The 18,273-nt window shown below is 46.0% G+C and overlaps 2 protein-coding genes across 2 annotated transcripts; one reads left to right on the top strand and one right to left on the bottom strand.

Moving 5' to 3' along the window:
• Window positions 1-337: 337 nt before the first annotated feature.
• LOC112948441 (lipase member M-like) lies at window positions 338-5,778 on the top strand. Its single transcript, XM_026040681.1, has 9 exons — window positions 338-439; window positions 896-1,013; window positions 1,328-1,526; window positions 1,975-2,084; window positions 2,892-3,028; window positions 3,446-3,592; window positions 4,747-4,818; window positions 5,188-5,253; window positions 5,545-5,778. The coding sequence occupies exons 1-9, from the start codon at window positions 338-340 to the stop codon at window positions 5,776-5,778; spliced, it is 1,185 nt and encodes a 394-aa protein (XP_025896466.1).
• Window positions 5,779-7,689: 1,911 nt separating this feature from the next.
• On the bottom strand, window positions 7,690-15,492 carry LOC112948439 (lipase member M-like). The gene is made up of 9 exons (XM_026040680.1): window positions 15,394-15,492; window positions 14,678-14,795; window positions 14,260-14,458; window positions 13,705-13,814; window positions 13,172-13,308; window positions 11,943-12,089; window positions 9,028-9,099; window positions 8,358-8,423; window positions 7,690-7,923 (listed from the first exon to the last, which is right to left on the bottom strand). The coding sequence occupies exons 1-9, from the start codon at window positions 15,400-15,402 to the stop codon at window positions 7,690-7,692; spliced, it is 1,092 nt and encodes a 363-aa protein (XP_025896465.1). The 5' UTR covers window positions 15,403-15,492.
• Window positions 15,493-18,273: the final 2,781 nt, after the last annotated feature.

The raw sequence follows: 18,273 nt of genomic DNA, 5'->3' as shown, positions 1-18,273 counted from the left end.
TTCCTCATGCTTCCAGGAAACTCAGAGTTTGTTGCCAAAGCACCCTTTGCTGGAGTAAGGCTAAAAAACCTGCATTGCTCTGCAGCATCATGTCATGGAGGCACTACCAAAAGACCTTGAACTTAATGAAGTCTGTTAGCGCATCGAGTGTATTCACCACCCTGGGCAGGAGCATGAAGATGAGAGAGAGGGTGCAGGGAGGTGACTCCAATGTCCTCCTCTCACCAGCTCTGTGCTCCACTCTCTGTGCCCACCACAGTTCACTTCTCTCCACCAAGCAGCTCATCCTGCTCACTGCTACCCCGCTATCTTCCAGGCTGTATTACAAGGACGCAAGATGTGGCTGTGCCTCGTGGCCCTGTGTTTGGTCCTGGGAGTGAGTGATGCTGTTGTGCTTAAAAGARCGAGCCATGAGAACCCGGAGCAGTTCATGAACATAGTAAGTTCCTTGGTGTAAACCCAACTCTGCATCATAGTATAGTTCAGTGAGTCATGATGATCTGTTTATCATCCTGGGCTTTCTCAGCGGTTTGTGTGAGGATGGAGATTGATAGTGTGATGTCCTCTACTGCATGCCCTTAAGGCCCATCATAAGTACATTGCCTCAGGCATCTCCATTGAGACTTCCTTGGGGAAGGCATAGCCCCCAGCTTGTCTTGATGTACAAGTCCATTATGCACCTACTTTTGCAGTACTGCAACACACTTCATGCCCTCATCCTGAAATAGGGTCAGCCTCCAGCCTTCTTCTAGTGCTACTGAGACTTCGTATACCATGTGCATGTGAAGATGCCACAAGACAGCCCAGATGGCTGTAGGTGTTGTCAGTCTTAGAGCAGATATGTATGATGGAAACCACAAAGTCATTCTCATCCATCTATCTTCTCTCCTGACAGAGCCAGAAGATCAATTTCCATGCGTATCCCAATGAGGAATATGAAGTATTGACAGAAGATAGCTATTTTCTCACTATGAACCGCATTCCTCACGGCAGAGGGGATGCGAGGAACACAGGTAGACTCAGTTTCAGTTCACAAACAACTAAAGGCTGAGTAAAGCTATGACCTTACAAGTAGCTGAAGAGTGTTACAGGGACCAGTTTCAATTTTTATGTCTTTAAAAGCTTTTCTGAAGTTGGAAGAGCCATAAGAGTTTTTTTTGAAGGGACAGCTTGTCATTCTCATCTCGCATTATAAGACAATATTTAAAGTACAACCCACAGAAAGAAAGAAAAAAGTTACTGGGGTAGAAGAGACCATTATTCTTCCAAACTGCTTTGCTGTTTTATTTGTTTGTTTGCATGACAAACTCAGTGCTTTCTCTTTCAGGACCCAGGTCCCCAGTGTTGATAGTACATGGCTTTAGTTTAGATGGTGGCGACTGGGTGGACAACCTCCCCAGTACCAGCYTGGCCTTCATCCTCGCAGACGCAGGATATGACGTTTGGTTAGGGAACAACAGGGGGAACAGCTGGTCCCGGAGACACCTGAACCTCTCCACYGACCAAGAGGAATTCTGGGATTTCAGGTAAGGAGGCTCATGAGATCAAAGGTTGGGGAATGCGGGCCTCTCACAGCTGCCCACATGTCCTCACAAGAGTCCGTGCAGCCACGGTAGGTAGATATTTCTATTCCATGGTGGTAGATGCAGGCTCCAAATGAGCACAAGGCCCTCACTCATGCGCCGTGCCAATGGACACTGGACAAAGTGCCTCCGTGGAAAACTGGAGAGCAATYCCTGCACTTGTTAACCTGAGCAATGCTCTGAGTAGGGAGAGCCCCAGGAGAGAAGGAGAGAAGTAGAAGATATGAGAGCCCATGCTAAGCAGAGTCATATCTTGGTGGTCTGACCTGCAGGCATGAGGTGTCAGCACGCATGAGGCAGCCTCTGATGGCCATGTGTGGGKAGGATGTTACTGTAGTGCACAGAGGACAGGAACGAGGCACCACATCCAGTTTCTCTCCTTGTTTTCCAGTTTCCATGAGATGGCCATATATGACCTCCCAGCAATGATAAACTTCATTCTGCAGAAGACTGGACAGCAAAAGCTGTACTACATTGGCCATGCTCAAGGCAATTCTCTTGGTGAGTGAGAAGAAAAGATCAGGACTTTCCTTGGTGGCAGGGTGCTGGGATGAAAAGGGAGAAGGGGCAGCTCTGCCTATGGTGTTCCCTGGGGACTTGATGTCCAGGAYGCAGTGGATACCGGTCAGGGCAGAGACTTCCCCAAGATTGTGCTCTGCTGTGTTGGCCCTTGGAAAGCCAAGGCCTAATGTGGGTTTGGATCTATCTCTCTGTGGACCTTTGAGCAGCAACATCTCAGGATCATGGTCAGGCTCAGGCTGGAGGATCTCCTGAACTGGAGTCTCCAGACCAACTGGAGTTCGCTACATGGGCAACATCCTAGCTACAGTAGGTTGTATCACTTGATGAAGAGAGTTTGTCATACTCAGATGGCCCATGTGACTTTAAGAGGTTCAGCTTTGGCCACACTTGGCCAAACTGACTAGGGTGAGCTTTGCCAAATCTCTCTCAGCAAAGGAGAAATGTTAATGGGAAACTACAACTAGCAGTGTTTGTGCATTTTCATGTCTTTTCCCTGCGCAGGATTTTCATGTCTTTTCCCTGCTCAGGCACCCCACTTATCCATTTTTCCCTTAAGAAGTTCATTTTACCTAGGAAGATATTTTTATTTTTCCCTCTACCTTAGCCCTGAGCTGCTCATCAAATCAAGGAGCCAGCAACTTCCAGCTCCAGKCTTCTTTTCTAACCACAAAGGAAATTCAGTCAGCACTCAGATCTGTGATTTCCTTACTTAGACCAAGTATTGGGACATAGGCCACACTGATGTCTTCACTGCTTGGCTGGTTGTTGTGATCTCTTGTTTTTCAGGTTTCATAGCATTTTCGAGCATGCCACAGCTGGCTGAGAAGATCAAGTTGTTCTTTGGTTTGGCTCCTCTGTACACTTTTCACCAAGTTAAAGGTCCTGTTTTAAAACTTGCATTTTTACCAGACACACTACTAAAGGTATGTTATTTGCTTATGTTTTATTATTATATCTATTGTTACTGATTTAGTGAAAACCAAGAGAAAAGTGAAACTGATGGAAATACCCAGATGTCTCTGTCTTTAGCATTTATGTTTTAACTCGTTGAAATCACTCATAACTCCAGGTATCCAGCCAAGCAAGTGCATGCAAGAGCCCCACAGTGCTCCAGTTTCACCTTTTGCTGACAGGAGCTGGAAACGAATTTGGAAGGGGAGCTGACGCTCTTCATGGACATATTTCACCTAAGGAACATCCATAAATGGAGATTATACCCTAGGACAGAGAAGCCTGCAAAATGCAGATCTTCCAACCACACCGAAATCCTGTCTCAACCTTAGATAAACAAAAAGGATATTTTTCTTGAAATGGAAGATGAGACTCCTGTGCTTTTACAGGTGTTATTTGGAAGAAAACAACTGACTCTGGTGGGAATGAACGAGAGAGCTGCTCTTGCCAAGCTGTGCAGCAATCTGGTAACTGGCAAAGTTTGTGAAAATGAGATTTTTCTTATTGGTGGATATAATAAGAAGAACTTAAATCTGGTAGGTATATTAGTCTTGCTGCTTTACAGCAAGTCACCCAGGCCCATTTCCAAATTCCCTTGTGCTTTTCATCTAGAAATAACTGGATAACTAAAGATGCCACCGACTTTAATCTATAGTGTTGTGCATAAAGAATATGAAAAAAAATCAGTAATTTCAAATAATAAAAAACAAACTGTCCATCTTAACCATTTTCTCATAACCTTTGATGGAGTCATGTATCTATGTCAGAGTAAGATCTCTCAGAGCCTTTTGGTGGCAAACTTGATAAAATCTTTCAACAGGTGCTGTCTTATCCACATGCTCATGAGACCTGACTTAATTTGCAAAGTCACATGAATCTTTTCCTTGGTTTATACACCTCTTCTATAACTATAATCTCTTTGAGAGGTGATATTAATTTCCTTATCATGGATATGAGATCTACTAATGTATATACTTCATCTTTTTCTCTATGGGAGAGCTTTAAAAAGGGGGCTACATGTCATTTGCTTTCCAGTGATACCAAGACAAGGTTAATAGAACAGTTCATGGTTCATACCATGATGATGAAATCATCACCAAATGCTTTTAGATGCCAGAGTGAGCAACTTCAGGGAGGGATTTTATTGTAGTTCCCTGGTCTGAATATCTTTCTTGCCATAAGATGATTTTATATTTGAGTGTAGGATTTGCATAGCTAGTAAGGCGTGGATAAGAAATAATACACAAGAATAAAAATAAATAAATAAATTAGTCATAAAAACATTGTTCAAGGCTGTGGTGTTGTTCACTATATTGAGGTTTGAACTATTCCCAAGTGCTATTGCTAAAATTTTTACTTTAGTTTTAGAATAGCTAAATCTAATATAGCTAAAGAAACAGTTTTCATTGTGTCTGCAAAAGGATGTGAGCTCCTGCCTCATTTTCTGGGACAAATTTAAAGAGAATAATAGTTTAAAAAAAAAAAAAAAAAGACTGGACTGGACGTATTTCTATTTTAATTGACTAGTTAGCTGGTTTAAGTTCACAATCTATCCAACTCCGAACAGAAAAATGTTGGTAGAGCATCTGAAAAAAATATCAATTGCAATTATAAGATGGAATTTTCACAGATTTTCTTCATTCTCAAATCACTTAGAAATATATTTATATATATATTTTTTTAACTGCAGAACCGACTGGATGTATACTTAGCACACTTTCCAGACTACACTTCAGTAAAAACTCTTCTCCACTGGGGACAGGTACAGAGTCTGATTTTATAATGACCTGGAAACCATTTTTAATTCATGCATATGATATTTTATCATGCTGCTTCACTCACCCGGGAGTCAGATGAGAAGGTAAAAGGCCAATAAAATTAAGGCCAATAAAAGCAATTCTTTTAAGTGCTAGTCAAAATGTCTCAAAAGCCACAGATGTCTCTGGCTGATCAAGGTAAAGCCACCCAAATACCTGCTTCTGTCCCAGGTAATGGACAACTTGCAGGACAGCAAGCAGCAAACAACCACCCCAGCAATGGGGCAGAGTCTTGCACTTGGTCCTTTCCTCATGGTGGGGCTAATCCCAGGCCATCACCCTCACACTGTTAATTCTTTGCCTCTGCCTTGCAGACTGCCAAGACTGGGGAGTTCAAGCAGTTTGACTACGGGGAGAAGAACCAGGAGAAATACAACCAGGTGGGCTGAGGACTTGTGAGGATAAACTGGGGAGAACTGAGAGTGTGATGGAGCCCTTCCATGGTCCAGTTATTCCCTTGTTATTCCCTCCGTGGCTGGGTCCTCCATCAGAGGACAGCCATTCTGATCATCCCGACTCACTGCTATGGGCACAGGGAAGCCTCCTCCATGAGGGTCTGGAGCAACTGGGAGTCCATTGTGGCTGGTCTTTCCTCCTGGATGCTGATAGACAGTATCTTCCTTTCACTGGAACCAATAGTATTCTAACCCCTGACATTTTCTTCTCCCCAGTCCACCCCTCCTTTTTACATGATAGAAAACATGACTGTGCCGACGGCCCTGTGGAGCGGCGGGCAGGACTGGGTGAATCCCCCTGCAGAGACCGAGCGCCTGCTGCCCCGCATCACTAACCTCATTCGTCACGAGCACTTCCCTGACTGGAACCACTTTGACCACCACTGGGGCCAGGATGCCCCTCAGCGCATGTACAGAAAGATTGTTGATCTGATGAAGAAGAATCCATGAATACTCCATGTGATACCATATGSAGGGGCCACTGATGCCCATACCCGTGGGAGACCAGCTTTCTGTGAGGACCATCATTCTGCTTTTCCTTTTCTTGTAATATCTCCTATMAGTCTATTCCATGCTCATTTGATGGGTTGAATGTAACCATGTAACTTCTGGATGCCCTCTGTGACTATAGTTTGCAATAAACACGCGCATCACAGCCTAACTCTGACTCTTCACTTGGGGAACACTATGGTRGTGCTTGTACCTCACTGCCAGAGGCGAGGTACGTCCAAGTCCTAGGCTGTGTGTGGTAACTCGGGGCATTACAACCTCCTTTCCAAGCACCCTCTCATGTCTGAATCTCTCTGCCAGTGGAAACCAAGAGCCTTCCTGCACAGCTCCTGCTGGCACTTTGAGCATCTCCCTCCTTCAATGAAAAACTTGAAGGTGGCTTGAAGAACACATCTGCATTAACAAACACTCATTGTCACCCTCAGAAACATCTTCCTTCACAAGCACTTCTTCTAATTGGGAAGTGTCTTCAGCTCTGAAGTTGCAGTCTCTCTTCAGTTGTGACGCATTCACATTATAACGATTTGATAAGAAGCTATTTGGGACTGAAATTTTAGTCTAGAAATTTAACATCAACTCTGGGATGTGAGTTCAGTTGAAGGAGGGGTGGAAAGTGACTTATTTTTATGGTCGTGGCATGACTAGGGGATAAGTATTCACTTTGAAGGAGAACAGTTTTTCTGAGAGCAAGGAAACCAGAAAGTTAGATTCATGCCACATGTCTAAGATGTCATGGAAGAGCAGCTTTGGGGCCTCTGCATCTGGATAGGATTTTTGCAGGGACRATAAGTGACTCAGAACTGCCAGTTCACTGTCAACCATGACAGTGTTTCATGGGTTCAGAACAAGGGGTACCCAAAATTTTGGATGGTTTCAATGAGACATTCCCAAACTAAGAGGCCCAGAACCCTGGAGACTGGACAGGGAAGCATGTGGAAACACCAATCCGTGCAAGGGGACCTTCCCTTCATCCTGACCTGACTTCCAGAGACTGCTGTAGATGTGCCTGTCCATCCTCCACAAGAATGTACGCTTTGGGGTTGAGAGGAGCAGGGGGCAAGCTTTCCCTCTAGGTACACCCTGGAGCCCTTAGCCCTGTCCATCTGATCTCTGGGGCCAACAGATGTCTCTGAGTTATCACCTGGTGACTTGCCTTGATAGAACCCAGCCTACAAGAAATCTGCTCACTCATGGGCAGAAATGGGCACCACTTTATGCTCCTTCTCCTCCTTGTCAGATCTTCCATGGTAGCAGCATTTAGGTCTCTTAGAAATGTCTTTATTTCCTTGCTCCCCATTCACATTCCCATGTGGTGGCCCTGATGATGTGCTGCTTGCATTTCCTGCTCTCCTCCTTCAGCCTGGGGACAGCCASTATACTTTGAAAGTGCCCTGTCTGCCTCTTCCAGTGTCCCAGAGGGACACTGGATATGACATGAGAGTCTGGAGAGGTGCTTGTAAAATCAAGAGACGGGCTTCCAGGAAGAAGCTAGGGGCATCTAGCCTGCAGTAATAGAGTCAAAGCACGATTCTGGTGGTGCCTACCAAGGAAGGATTGAATGAGTCAGACCTYGGTGGTARTGCAGATGTTTCTTATTTAAATATGCCCCTTTTCTCCCCACCCCACCCCAAAAAAYATTTACTGCACACCAGGAAGAAGTAATGTAGATAAAACAGCAGGGACAGGCAAAAATTGAATTACCGYGTTTAACACRCTAGGTCAGCACAGWAAAGACTAGTAAGAGARGTTGAAAGGAAGAAAAAAATCAKAGTGATAGTCCTCAGACAAAACCAGTTGTCCCTAGCGGGTGGGAATGAGTGACTCTTTCATCCAGGGGAAAATAAGAAGGTTTCATTGACTTTTCTCCATCAGATCAATGATCTTCCTGTACATGCGCTGAGGGGCATCTAGACCCCAGATGTGATCCAAGTGGTTCCAATCAGGGAAGTGYTCGTGGTGAATGAGGTTAGGAATGCGAGGGAGCAAGCGTTTCGTCTCTATAGTAGGGGTAGCCCAATCTTGCCCACCACTCCACAGGGCTGTCGGCACGGTCATGTCTTCTATCCTGTAAAAAGGAGGTGAGGGCTTGGGGAAAAGAAGAGAAAGTCMGGTTATTTCAAATAAAAATAATAAGGTGTCGGTTGGTGTCATCAGAGCTGCTGAAAGTCTATCTCTTCCTCCCTCAGGATAGCTGTGGAAGCCAACAGAGTATTCATATCCTGGGGCATATTTTTAGAAACCAGAGAGAAAGGGAGACACAGCATGTGAGTTCTGCAAGATCCCCTTGGGATGCTTTCCATCAGGGGCAGACAAAATCCCASAAGGTGCGATTGGGATGAGCAAGCCTAAATGGAGAGTAGAACGACTGTCCTCTGATGGAGGACCCAGCCACTGAGAGAACAAGTATGCTAGTTGCCGAAGTGCACAATGTGTAGGGCACCTTCCTCCCAATCTCAGTCAACCCAGCCCTCTTCTCTGCTCTTCACTCCCTAGTTCACCCTCACAAGTCCTCAGCCCACCTGGTGGTATTTCTCCTGGTTCTTCTTCCCATAGTCAAACTGCTTGAACTCCCCGGTCTTGGCAGTCTGTGAAACAGAGGCAAAGAATTAACAGCATGAGGAAGCAGATGGACACTGGACAAATTCAGCTGAACTTGTTGCCTTTTTCCCTCCCTCTGCTGTGCTTTGTGTTTGGCATTGGRTTTTTGCAGTGGTAGTCACRCACTCAACCTTTTCCAAGGGCCTCTGAAATGTTCATGCCCCCTTCCTGCCCTGGGGAATTAGCATGGTTTGGACATTGCCCAAATCTTGGCTTCCAGTACTTCCTGAGTCACTTTTGAGGGAGAAAGGTTTCTGTAGCCTTGGAGGGTCACCTTGCTTGCCAAGGAGACTCTGGCCCAGAGGTATCCACCCAAAGGACCAGCATGCGCCTTGGGGAGTCCAAGGGAAAGAAGGGAGCTGGCCAGGCAAGGGAGTCTCACAGACMGTACATCTGAATAGAGTATGTCTAGAGTGGAAAGTCAAGTTGACATCAAAGATGTCTGTAGGCTTGGAAGGAACTGTYGAAAGGGAGCATTTCACCACTTTCACTACCTTACCTGTCCATATAGTGAACTGAGCTACCTAATGGACCAACTTATCCAGGAATAATCCCAAGACTATCAGGCACAACAAACAGGAGAGTTCCTACCTGGCCCCAGTGGATAAAGTTTTTGACAGATGTGTAGTCTGGGAAATGTGATATGTATACATCTGTTCGGCTCTGGAAAAAGTAAAAATGRAAAAAGAAAGCTTTACTTGGGCAGGAATTAGCACTTGTTTATTGTTGCAGTCGAAAGCGCTTGATTGTCATTCAGCGTGTTACTTGTTGGCTTCTTTGAGGCTGCCCAAATACTGGATACAGTGAATATTGGGGAAAGTACCAAAGGACAAGAGAATTATTCTCCTTATGCTTTGTGCATTGACCCTGTGGTCTATCAGTTACAGACATTAATACATTAGGGCACCTTTGAGTGACAAGAAGGAAAAACTTCCGTTTTGACCATGAGATCTTGGAATTCACCATCCTGCATGGAGAAATCTGGGCAAGAAGTAGGATAGCTACCCTGGGCTTCAAGAGAGCCAACTTCGACCTCTTCAGGGAGCTCCTTGGAGCAGTCCCCTGGGTCAGGGTCCTAGAAGGAAAGGGAGTCCAGGAAAGCTGGCTAATATTCAAGCACCACTTCCTCCAAGCTCAGGATTGATGCATTCCCACAAGAAAGAAGTCGAGTAAGTGGGGCAGGAGACCTGTATGGATGGGCAAGGAGCTGCTAGGCAAAGTTAATGAGAAAAAAAAAAAGAGCGTACAGCTTGTGGAAGAAGAGCAAGGTCACACGCGAAGAATATAGACATATCGTCAGAGAATGCAGATGTGCAACGAGGAAGACCRAGGCCTGTGTGGAACTAGAGTTGGCAAGGGATGTCAGGGACAACAGGAAGGACTTCCATAAATATGTCAGCAGCAAGAGGAAGACTAGGGAAAATGTTAATGCACTGCTGAATGGGGAGGGTGCCTTGGTGACGGAGGACGCTGAGAAGACAGAGTTACTAAATGCCTTCTKTGCCTCTGTCTTTACTGCTAAGGCGACCCCCCATGAACTGCAGGGCTCAGGTGAAAGAGATATAAATGAGCTAGAGGAAGACCTTCTGCTGGTTGAGAAGGATTGGGTTAGGGATTGCTTAGACAAACTGGCCACTCAAAAATCTATGGGTCCCAATGAGATGCACCCAAGAGTGTTGAGGGAATTGGCGGAGGTTATTGCTCAGCCTCTCTCCATCATCTTTGAGAGGTCCTGGAGAGCARGGGAGGTGCCCGAGGACTGGAAGAGAGCCAACGTCACTCCAGTCTTCAAAAAGGGCAAGAGGGAGGAACCGGGCAATTACAGGTCGGTCAGCCTCACCTCTGTCCCTGGAAAGGTGATGGAGCGGTTCATCTTAGAGAGTATCTCTAGGCATATGAAGGAGAAGAAGGTGTTGAGGAGTAGTCAGCATGGATTCACCAAGGGGAAGTCATGTCTGACGAACCTAATAGCCTTCTATGATGGGATGACTGGCCAGCTGGACGAGGGGAGAGCCATGGATGTTGTCTACCTTGACTTCAGCAAGGCTTTTGACACCATCTCCCATGATATCCTCATACGGAAGCTCCAGGAGAGTGGTCTGGATGAGTGCACGGTGAGGTGGATTGAGAATTGAGGGGATGTCAGAGCTCAGAGGGTGGTAATAAATGGGGCCGAGTCCAGTTGGAGGCCTGTGGCCAGTGGTGTCCCCCGGGGGTCAATACTGGGCCCGGTCCTGTTCAACTTGTTCATCAATGACCTGGACGAGGGCACTGAGTGCACCCTGAGCAAGTTTGTGGATGACACCAAGCTGGGTGGAGTGGCCGACACTCCGGAGGGCTGTGCTGCCATCCAGAGGGATCTGGACAGGTTGGAGAGTCGGGCAGAGGGGAACCTCATGAGGTTCAATAAGGACAAGTGCAGGGTCCTGCACCTGGGGAGGAATCACCCCAGGCATCAGTACAGATTAGGGGTCGACCTGCTGGAGAGCAGCTCCATGGAGAGGGACCTGGGAGTCCTGGTGGACACCAAGTTAACCATGAGTCAGCAGTGTGCCCTCGTGGCCAAGAAGGCCAATGGGATCCTGGCCTGCATCAGGAGGAGTGTTGYCAGCAGGGTGATGGAGGGGATCCTGCCCCTCTACTCAGCTCTGATGAGGCCACACCTGGAGTACTGTGTGCAGTTCTGGACTCCCCAGTATAAGACGGATGTGAAGCTCCTAGAGAGGGTCCAGCAGAGAGCAACAAAGATGATGAAGGGACTGYAACATCTCTTATATGAGGAGAGACTGAGTGAACTGGGCCTGTTCAGCTTGGAGAAAAGAAGGCTGAGAAGGGATCTGATCAACATGTAGACATGTTAACATGTCTACGTGTACATGAAGGGGGAATGTAGGGAGGAGGGGGCCAAGCTCTTCCCAGTAGTGGCCAGTGTTTGAGCAGGAAGGTTGGACTAGATGATCTCTAGAGGTCCCTTCCAACCTTGAACATTCTGTGATCCTGTGAAAATAGCTATAGAGATAATCAGTTTCTCTCTCACAAGTCATCAATATCTCCATGAGTTTCACAGCTGATGATTGAGCTTTGAGTTGTCAACATATGGATAGCCCCGTGAAGGTTTGCTATAAAAGACTCTCAGAGCTATATTCTTCATACATGTAGTTCTTCAGATCTAAAATGACGCAGTACAGTGAACAGCCCTGAGAACTGCTCTTTGTTTTTCAATATTATGCCCTGAGAGCAAAATAATCCTTTAAAATTATTGTGTACAACCTTTCAGGTAAGACATTTTTGCTTATGATTTGTTTTGAGCTGCCAATAAAAAAGTAACAGGGATCTGAAAGAAAACATCATCTCCTATCTCCTTCTTCACCATTTTCATCCTCAGTGCCCGTGACCCGTGACAGTATCACTGCTGAGTAACTCAGMCACCTATAACATTTGTGCCATATGATGACATTATGACATGCAGTATTTGGTCACCCCAAACCAAAGAATAATAAGCCTACTGCATTCAAGTTCTTCTTGTTAAATCCACCCACGAGGAAAAGTCCATTTGCACAGAGTTTGTTGAGCAGTTGACAGCTGCAGGCCTTTGCAAGAGAAGCTCTCTGCTTTCTTCCCAGTAAACATGCCTCTTTTGTACCGAATATCACCTGCAACAAGATAAAGACAGTGAAGGTCAGTCCCAGACTAGGGTGCTGGAGTCATTTGAGGAAGAGCAGTGTTTTTTTCCCTCTGTCTTCAGAAGGAGATCCACATGCGCTCATGAAGTCGCCACATTTTTTCCAAAGGTTCAAAGAAGGGAAAGCTCAACTCTGAGGCATGCATTTTTCCCTGCATGTGGAATATGAGCAAGTTAAGAAGCACATGCTTCCCACAGTGTTCTTGTTTCCATACTAATCTCTTTTCAGAAACCCCTCCTGATTAGGATTTCTGTGACAAGATTCTGTTTTCCTGGGATATTCTGTGACAAGACTGTTTTCCTGGGATATTCGTTGTTTCCTTCATCCCATCTGTCTTCCCACCTTTCAAAGCCTTGCCTTTTACCATGAGAGAGGCATTTGACGTTGATTACTTTTCTTCATCACATTTACTATCACTGCCATCCTTGAAAAAGGCAAGAAGCAGGACCCAGGGAACTACAGGCCGGTCAGCCTCACCTCCATCCCTGGAAAGGTAAAGGAACAACTCATCTTGAATGTTGTTTCTAAGCATATGAAGGACAAGAAAGTGATCAGGGGTAACCAGCATGCATTCTCCATGGGGAAATCATGCTTATTCAACTTGATAGCCTTCAGTGATGGAATGAGTACTTACGTAGATGCAGGGAGAGTGGGGGTGTTGGACTAGATTATCTCCAGAGATCCCTTCCAGCCTAACCATTCTGTGATTGTGAGTCCCCTTCTACAATGGGCTTAGGAGGAATTGCTGCCTTTTCCTTCTCCCCTGGGGGAGATATTGTACCTCCTCCGATAGCCAGGTTCCTTCCAGTGATCGAGCTGAGGCCCTTCATTGTCTCTGAGAAGTGGGAATGGGAAAGCAGGACMCATCTAGTGGAATTCCTAAGGGATAACCTGTTATTTTGCATATTTTCCTGTCATGAGGATTTAGTGCTGTGASGTAAGAGCTCCAAGCTAGTTTTGCTGCAGCAGCATAGGCAACTGCTTATCATTTATGTTATCAATTGYTAACTCTATAATTAAATATGATGGGAAAACCAGAACATAATACGTACCTTTAAAAGTTTATCAGGAAGATAGAAAAGACTTAATACCGGACTTTTTGCATTATGTAAAGTGTAGGCAGGAGCCAAAACAAAGAACATTTTAATTTTCTCAGCCATCCGTGGCAGAGATGAAAATGCTACGAAACCTGAAAAAAATGACAAGATATCACCCAAGTCCTACAAGCAAACACCACWTGAATCSAAACACCTCCAAACCCATTCTCCTAACCCATCAATCCAAACCTTCTGCTTAGGGGACMGCAACAGAAAATGAAACTACACAGCTTCTGAACAGCTAAGGACTACATTGGACAAGACACTTGAAATACCACCCTCTGCAGAAGAATTGGTCAGGTGGAGAAAGCTGTTCTTTGGGCCAATGCAGCTGAGCACAATCTTGGGGAAGTCTCTGCCCTGACCGGTATCCACTGCATCCTGGACATCAAGTCCCCAGGGAACACCATAGGCAGAGCTGCCCCTTCTCCCCTGGCATCCCAGCACCCTGCCACCAAGCAAAGACCTGATCTTTTCTTCTCACTCACCAATAGAGCTGCCCTGAGAATGGCCAATGTAGTACAGCTTCTGCTGTCCAGTCTTCTGCAGAATGAAGTTTATCATTGCTGGGAGGTCATATATGGCCATCTCATGGAAACTGGAAAACAAGGAGAGAAACTGGATGTGGTGCCTCGTTCCTGTCCTCTGTGCACTACAGTAACATCCTACACACACACGGTCGTCAGAGCCTGCCTCATGCGTGCTGACACCTCATGCCTGCAGGTCAGACCACCAAGATATGACTCTGCTTAGCATGGGCTCTCMTATCTTSTACTTCTCTCCTCTCCTGGGGCTCTCCCTACCCAGAGCATTGCTCAGGTTAACAAGTGCAGGAATTGCTCTCCAGTTTTCCACGGAGGCACTTTGTCCAGCGTCCATTGGCACGGCGCATGAGTGAGGGCCTTGTGCTCATTTGGAGCCTGCATCTACCACCATGGAATAGAAATATCTACCTACCGTGGCTGCACGGACTCTTGTGAGGACATGCGGGCAGCTGTGAGAGGCCCGCATTCCCCAACCTTTGATCTCATGAGCCTCCTTACCTGAAATCCCAGAATTCCTCTTGGTCAGTGGAGAGGTTCAGGTGTCTCCGGGACCAGCTGTTCCCCCTGCTGTTCCCTAACCAAACGTCATATCCTGCRTCTGCGAGGATGAAGGCCAGGCTGGTACTGGGGAAATTGGAAATCCAAGAGGTACCATCTAAGAACACGCCATGCTGGAGCAATACAGGTAACTTTAGTCCTGGAAGAATAAATAGAAGATATTCGTTCAATAAGAACTCTGGAAGGTGGAAAACGAGCTGTCTAGAGGAAGGTTGACAACACAGCATTGCCTGGAATTGTGTTGTAATTCAGACCATTAAGAGCAGTTTCCAGAACAGTAATATTCCTTGCTTTACCCTCTTCCCCTTCCYTTTCTAACTCCCTTCTCAGGCTCATCAGAGGGAGAAATGTGCCCCACCTCTGTTTCCAGCATCCTCTCTGCCATAAGGAATTCGGTTCACGCTGAGGAAATAGCCATCATCTGTCAGGACTTCGTGCTCCTCACTAGGATATCCATGAAAACGGATTATCTGACTCTGCAAGGAGAGATCAAACACTGGGAAAGAAAGCACATGTGTGACAAACTCTCAGAATGTTCAGTTTTCCCCATTGTTCCCATAATGATCTCTCCTACATGTGGAATGGTAAGAAATGTAAACTACAATCTGATGAGCCAAAGGACACCTAAAAACACCCTCATTTAAGAAAAGCCATGCTGACATGAAAAACCTTGCTCATCATCTATTAYGACAGSYAGCAATAAAACCTGTGGTGTCGTCTGATAGGTCAGGCCCCTGAGAAGGCCATGAGCTCCCCGTGTCGAGAGGGACACCTCRTGAGTCATGCAGTAGCACACAATGGTCTGTCACTGGCAAGACAAGACCAGGCTCCAAATAACATTTGTACAGAGTGTTAGTGAAGCCTCTGGAGGCCATGCCCTGCCTTTGCAAGGAAGCCTTACTGCTGGAGATGACAGAAATAATGTACCTCCAATGGGGCTTGAGGTTATGCCGGAAAGGACCTTCCACCAACATCCCTCATTCTCGCACAAACCATTGAGAAAACTCAAGATGAAGAATATGTCTCTGTAGCTCAGTTGAACTATGCAAGGTTGGGTCCCACTGAGGAACTTACAATGTTCATGAACTGCTCCGGGTTCTCATGGCTCGCTCTTTTAGGCACAACAGCATGGCTCACTCCCAGGACCAAACACAGGGCCACGAGGCACAGCCACATTTTGTGTCCCTGAAACAYAGACTGGGAGATAGGAGGGTCGCAGTGAGCAGGTTGAGTTGCCTGATGGAGAGAAGGACGTGAACTGTGGCGGTGTCCCGATCCAACATCAGGGGAGGTTCTGACACAATCCCAAGAGCGAGATAAAGACACAAACAAGGTCAAATRCCATACAACCCTGTAAGCTCTATTCTCATAATGGCAATAGGACAGAGAGAAGAAGAAGGGCAAAAAAAGAAAAAGAAAGAGAAGCAAGCAAGAGAAGCAACAAGATTAGCTACCACCACCACCAGTCCAGCTACATTKCGTTGGCTTCGCCTCAGTGCAGGTGAGGATCTCTTGAAAGAGAATTCAGAAAAAAAWATGTAGATCCTGCAAAGGAAGAATCTGTAGTCCTTTTACTGTCCCAGTTCTTGAAGAGTCCGCCCACTCTCTTGAAGGTTTTGCTCTGGTGCTCCTCTTCCCCCTGACTCGACTGCCAGCGCCACTCAGCAGGCACTGCTCAGCATTGTTGGGTTCTTGGGCTGATCTTACCAGAGACTGGATGCCAAGTCCAAGAGGTTGTAAATTGTATAGAGAAGTAGTCATAAATTGCATGGAGATAAAACCCCTGGAGCTGATATCACAGTCTTCCCAGAGATAGGATGTTGAGGCCAGGAAGTCGTAAATTGTATGGCAACAATGTGGAGACAAACACAATCCAAAACAGTCTGTTACAGGTGGGCACAGAGAGCGGAGCACAGAGCTGGTGAGAGGACGACATGCTTGCAGGCACCTCCCTGCACCCTCCCTCTCATGYTSCTGCTCCTGCCTGGGCTGYTCAATACACTCGATGCACTAACAAGTTTCATTAAGTTCAAGGTCTGTTTGTAGCACCTCCACGACATGATGCTGCAAAGGTTTGACAGCCCAGCTCCACGCGATGTGAGATGGACAGCCAGGCAAGATGTGCTGGTGGCCGAGGCTAATGCTCTCCCCTTGATGGAGATATAAAGTCTCCTGTCTCCCGGTGTTCTGCCCTCTCCTGGAAAGCACACAGCCAAGCCASTAGGAAGCCAGAGAAGAACATGGAGGACATGGAAGGAAAATGTCCGGTGCTGCTGTCCCTGCTTGCTTCAAAGAGCAGATCTTCACTTTAGCTATCCTTTTTCTGAACAGAGGAAGGRTCTGTAGAAGTTGTAGGAGGTAGCATCATTCACACTCAAGGATAACCAGGAAATGACCAGTCAAATATTTTGTGACAGTAAATCCCTCAAAGAAAATATTTGCAAGTTAGAGGTACTCACCACAGACTTCTTCTCACTCCAGGTTAAGTCTATGGATGAATTTTACTAATAAGATATTTTAAAGGAACTAAAAGGGGTTGAGCCCTTCATAACCTCATGCATACACCTACCTATCCCTCTCCAATTAAATTGTTTCTTGTCAAGCTTTTCTTGCCAATCCTGTTCAGCTTCCCAGCGGCTTAAGTATAAAACATAAAGGCAGGATAAGAACATTTCATTACCTCTGCTTGCCCTAGGTTATTTAACTAGTTAATGACTCTTACTCCAGCATGAAGTTCCAACCAACATCATCTTCTGAGCAAATACTTATGTAACATTAAATAGGGCAGGTATTCCCAGGACACTGAATTGGTGGCAATCTTCAAAGGGATGGCAGAAAGAAAGATTCTAGCTATGGCTGAGACAGAGCTTGGAGCAAGAGTGCACCAGAGGGAGGGGATGTTGATGAACAGACTCTTCAGACAGAGCAGACGACATCCCCCAGTCAGTCCCAAGCCCTTTCTGTGTTCTGGAGACCTGTCCCTCATGCTCATCTCTAYGTACACTCTAGCTATTCTTAAGGAATCCAGTCCTAACTCAAATTAATTGAAACCTGTCAATATTTTAATGGCTATGTGAAATTCGTTATGATGAATATGGAACAGAGCTGCATGCCCTGGTGTTAACAAGTACACAGAAAGGTTTCCTACCATCTCTCTATTTGAGCTTTGCCAAAACACCCGAGGCCTCTGCTTTCCCACTTGTTTAGCTCTGGGTTTCYTTTGTCCTAGGCAGCATGCAACAGCACCAGGTTGCTCAGAAGCTTTCTGGAGACCAAGAGGATATTTGTAGAATCATCAGTGATGGCAGCACAAGGTGKGAGGTGCCTCAATGCCTCCCCAGCTTGCAGAGGGGAAAGAGCAGCTCTGTCTTTCCACTCTCAGACAGACAGGACCATGGTGGGTCTTGGAGCGTGCTCTGAGGCATGGCCTTCCCCAGTGACTTTCCTCCTTATGGTCATCTGTGCATAGTCCCATTGCATCCTTGGAAAAATCTGAGGTTATTCACACAGAAAAAAAAATAATAATAATTTTGAGTTTCAAATGAAAAGTCTAGAAGCATCTTCCATTCATTGTGGACCTTTACTTGGAGCAGAACTGTCTTGGTGCTGAACATCACAATAATTACCAGAGAGATCTCTGCACCTAGGGAAGGTACTAACCCCTCCTGGGATTCCCCAGCCCATGAAAACGGATTCTCATAGTTGTCTCCATACTTTCAGTAATGATTCTGTGAAGGAAAAAAAAAGAGATATTAGTTCTCATTTATTTCTGAGATCAGTATAGTAAAGACAAACGAGAAGAACAGGTCTAGTATGTCTAGTATGTATGTATGTTTGATTTGGATCTGCAAGAGAACATGAGCACATTGGATTAGCACATCTGACACTTTGGAAAGTCAAGTGCAATACCATTAGGAATGAGGGATGAAAAACTACCCATGTTGAAATTATGAG

This window comes from Nothoprocta perdicaria, unplaced genomic scaffold, assembly GCF_003342845.1.
Source record: "Nothoprocta perdicaria isolate Ctin4 unplaced genomic scaffold, notPer1 scaffold_260, whole genome shotgun sequence".
Taxonomy (NCBI): domain Eukaryota; kingdom Metazoa; phylum Chordata; class Aves; order Tinamiformes; family Tinamidae; genus Nothoprocta; species Nothoprocta perdicaria.
The sequence above is the reverse complement of the archived record's forward strand: the minus strand, read 5'-3'. Positions and strand labels throughout refer to the sequence as shown.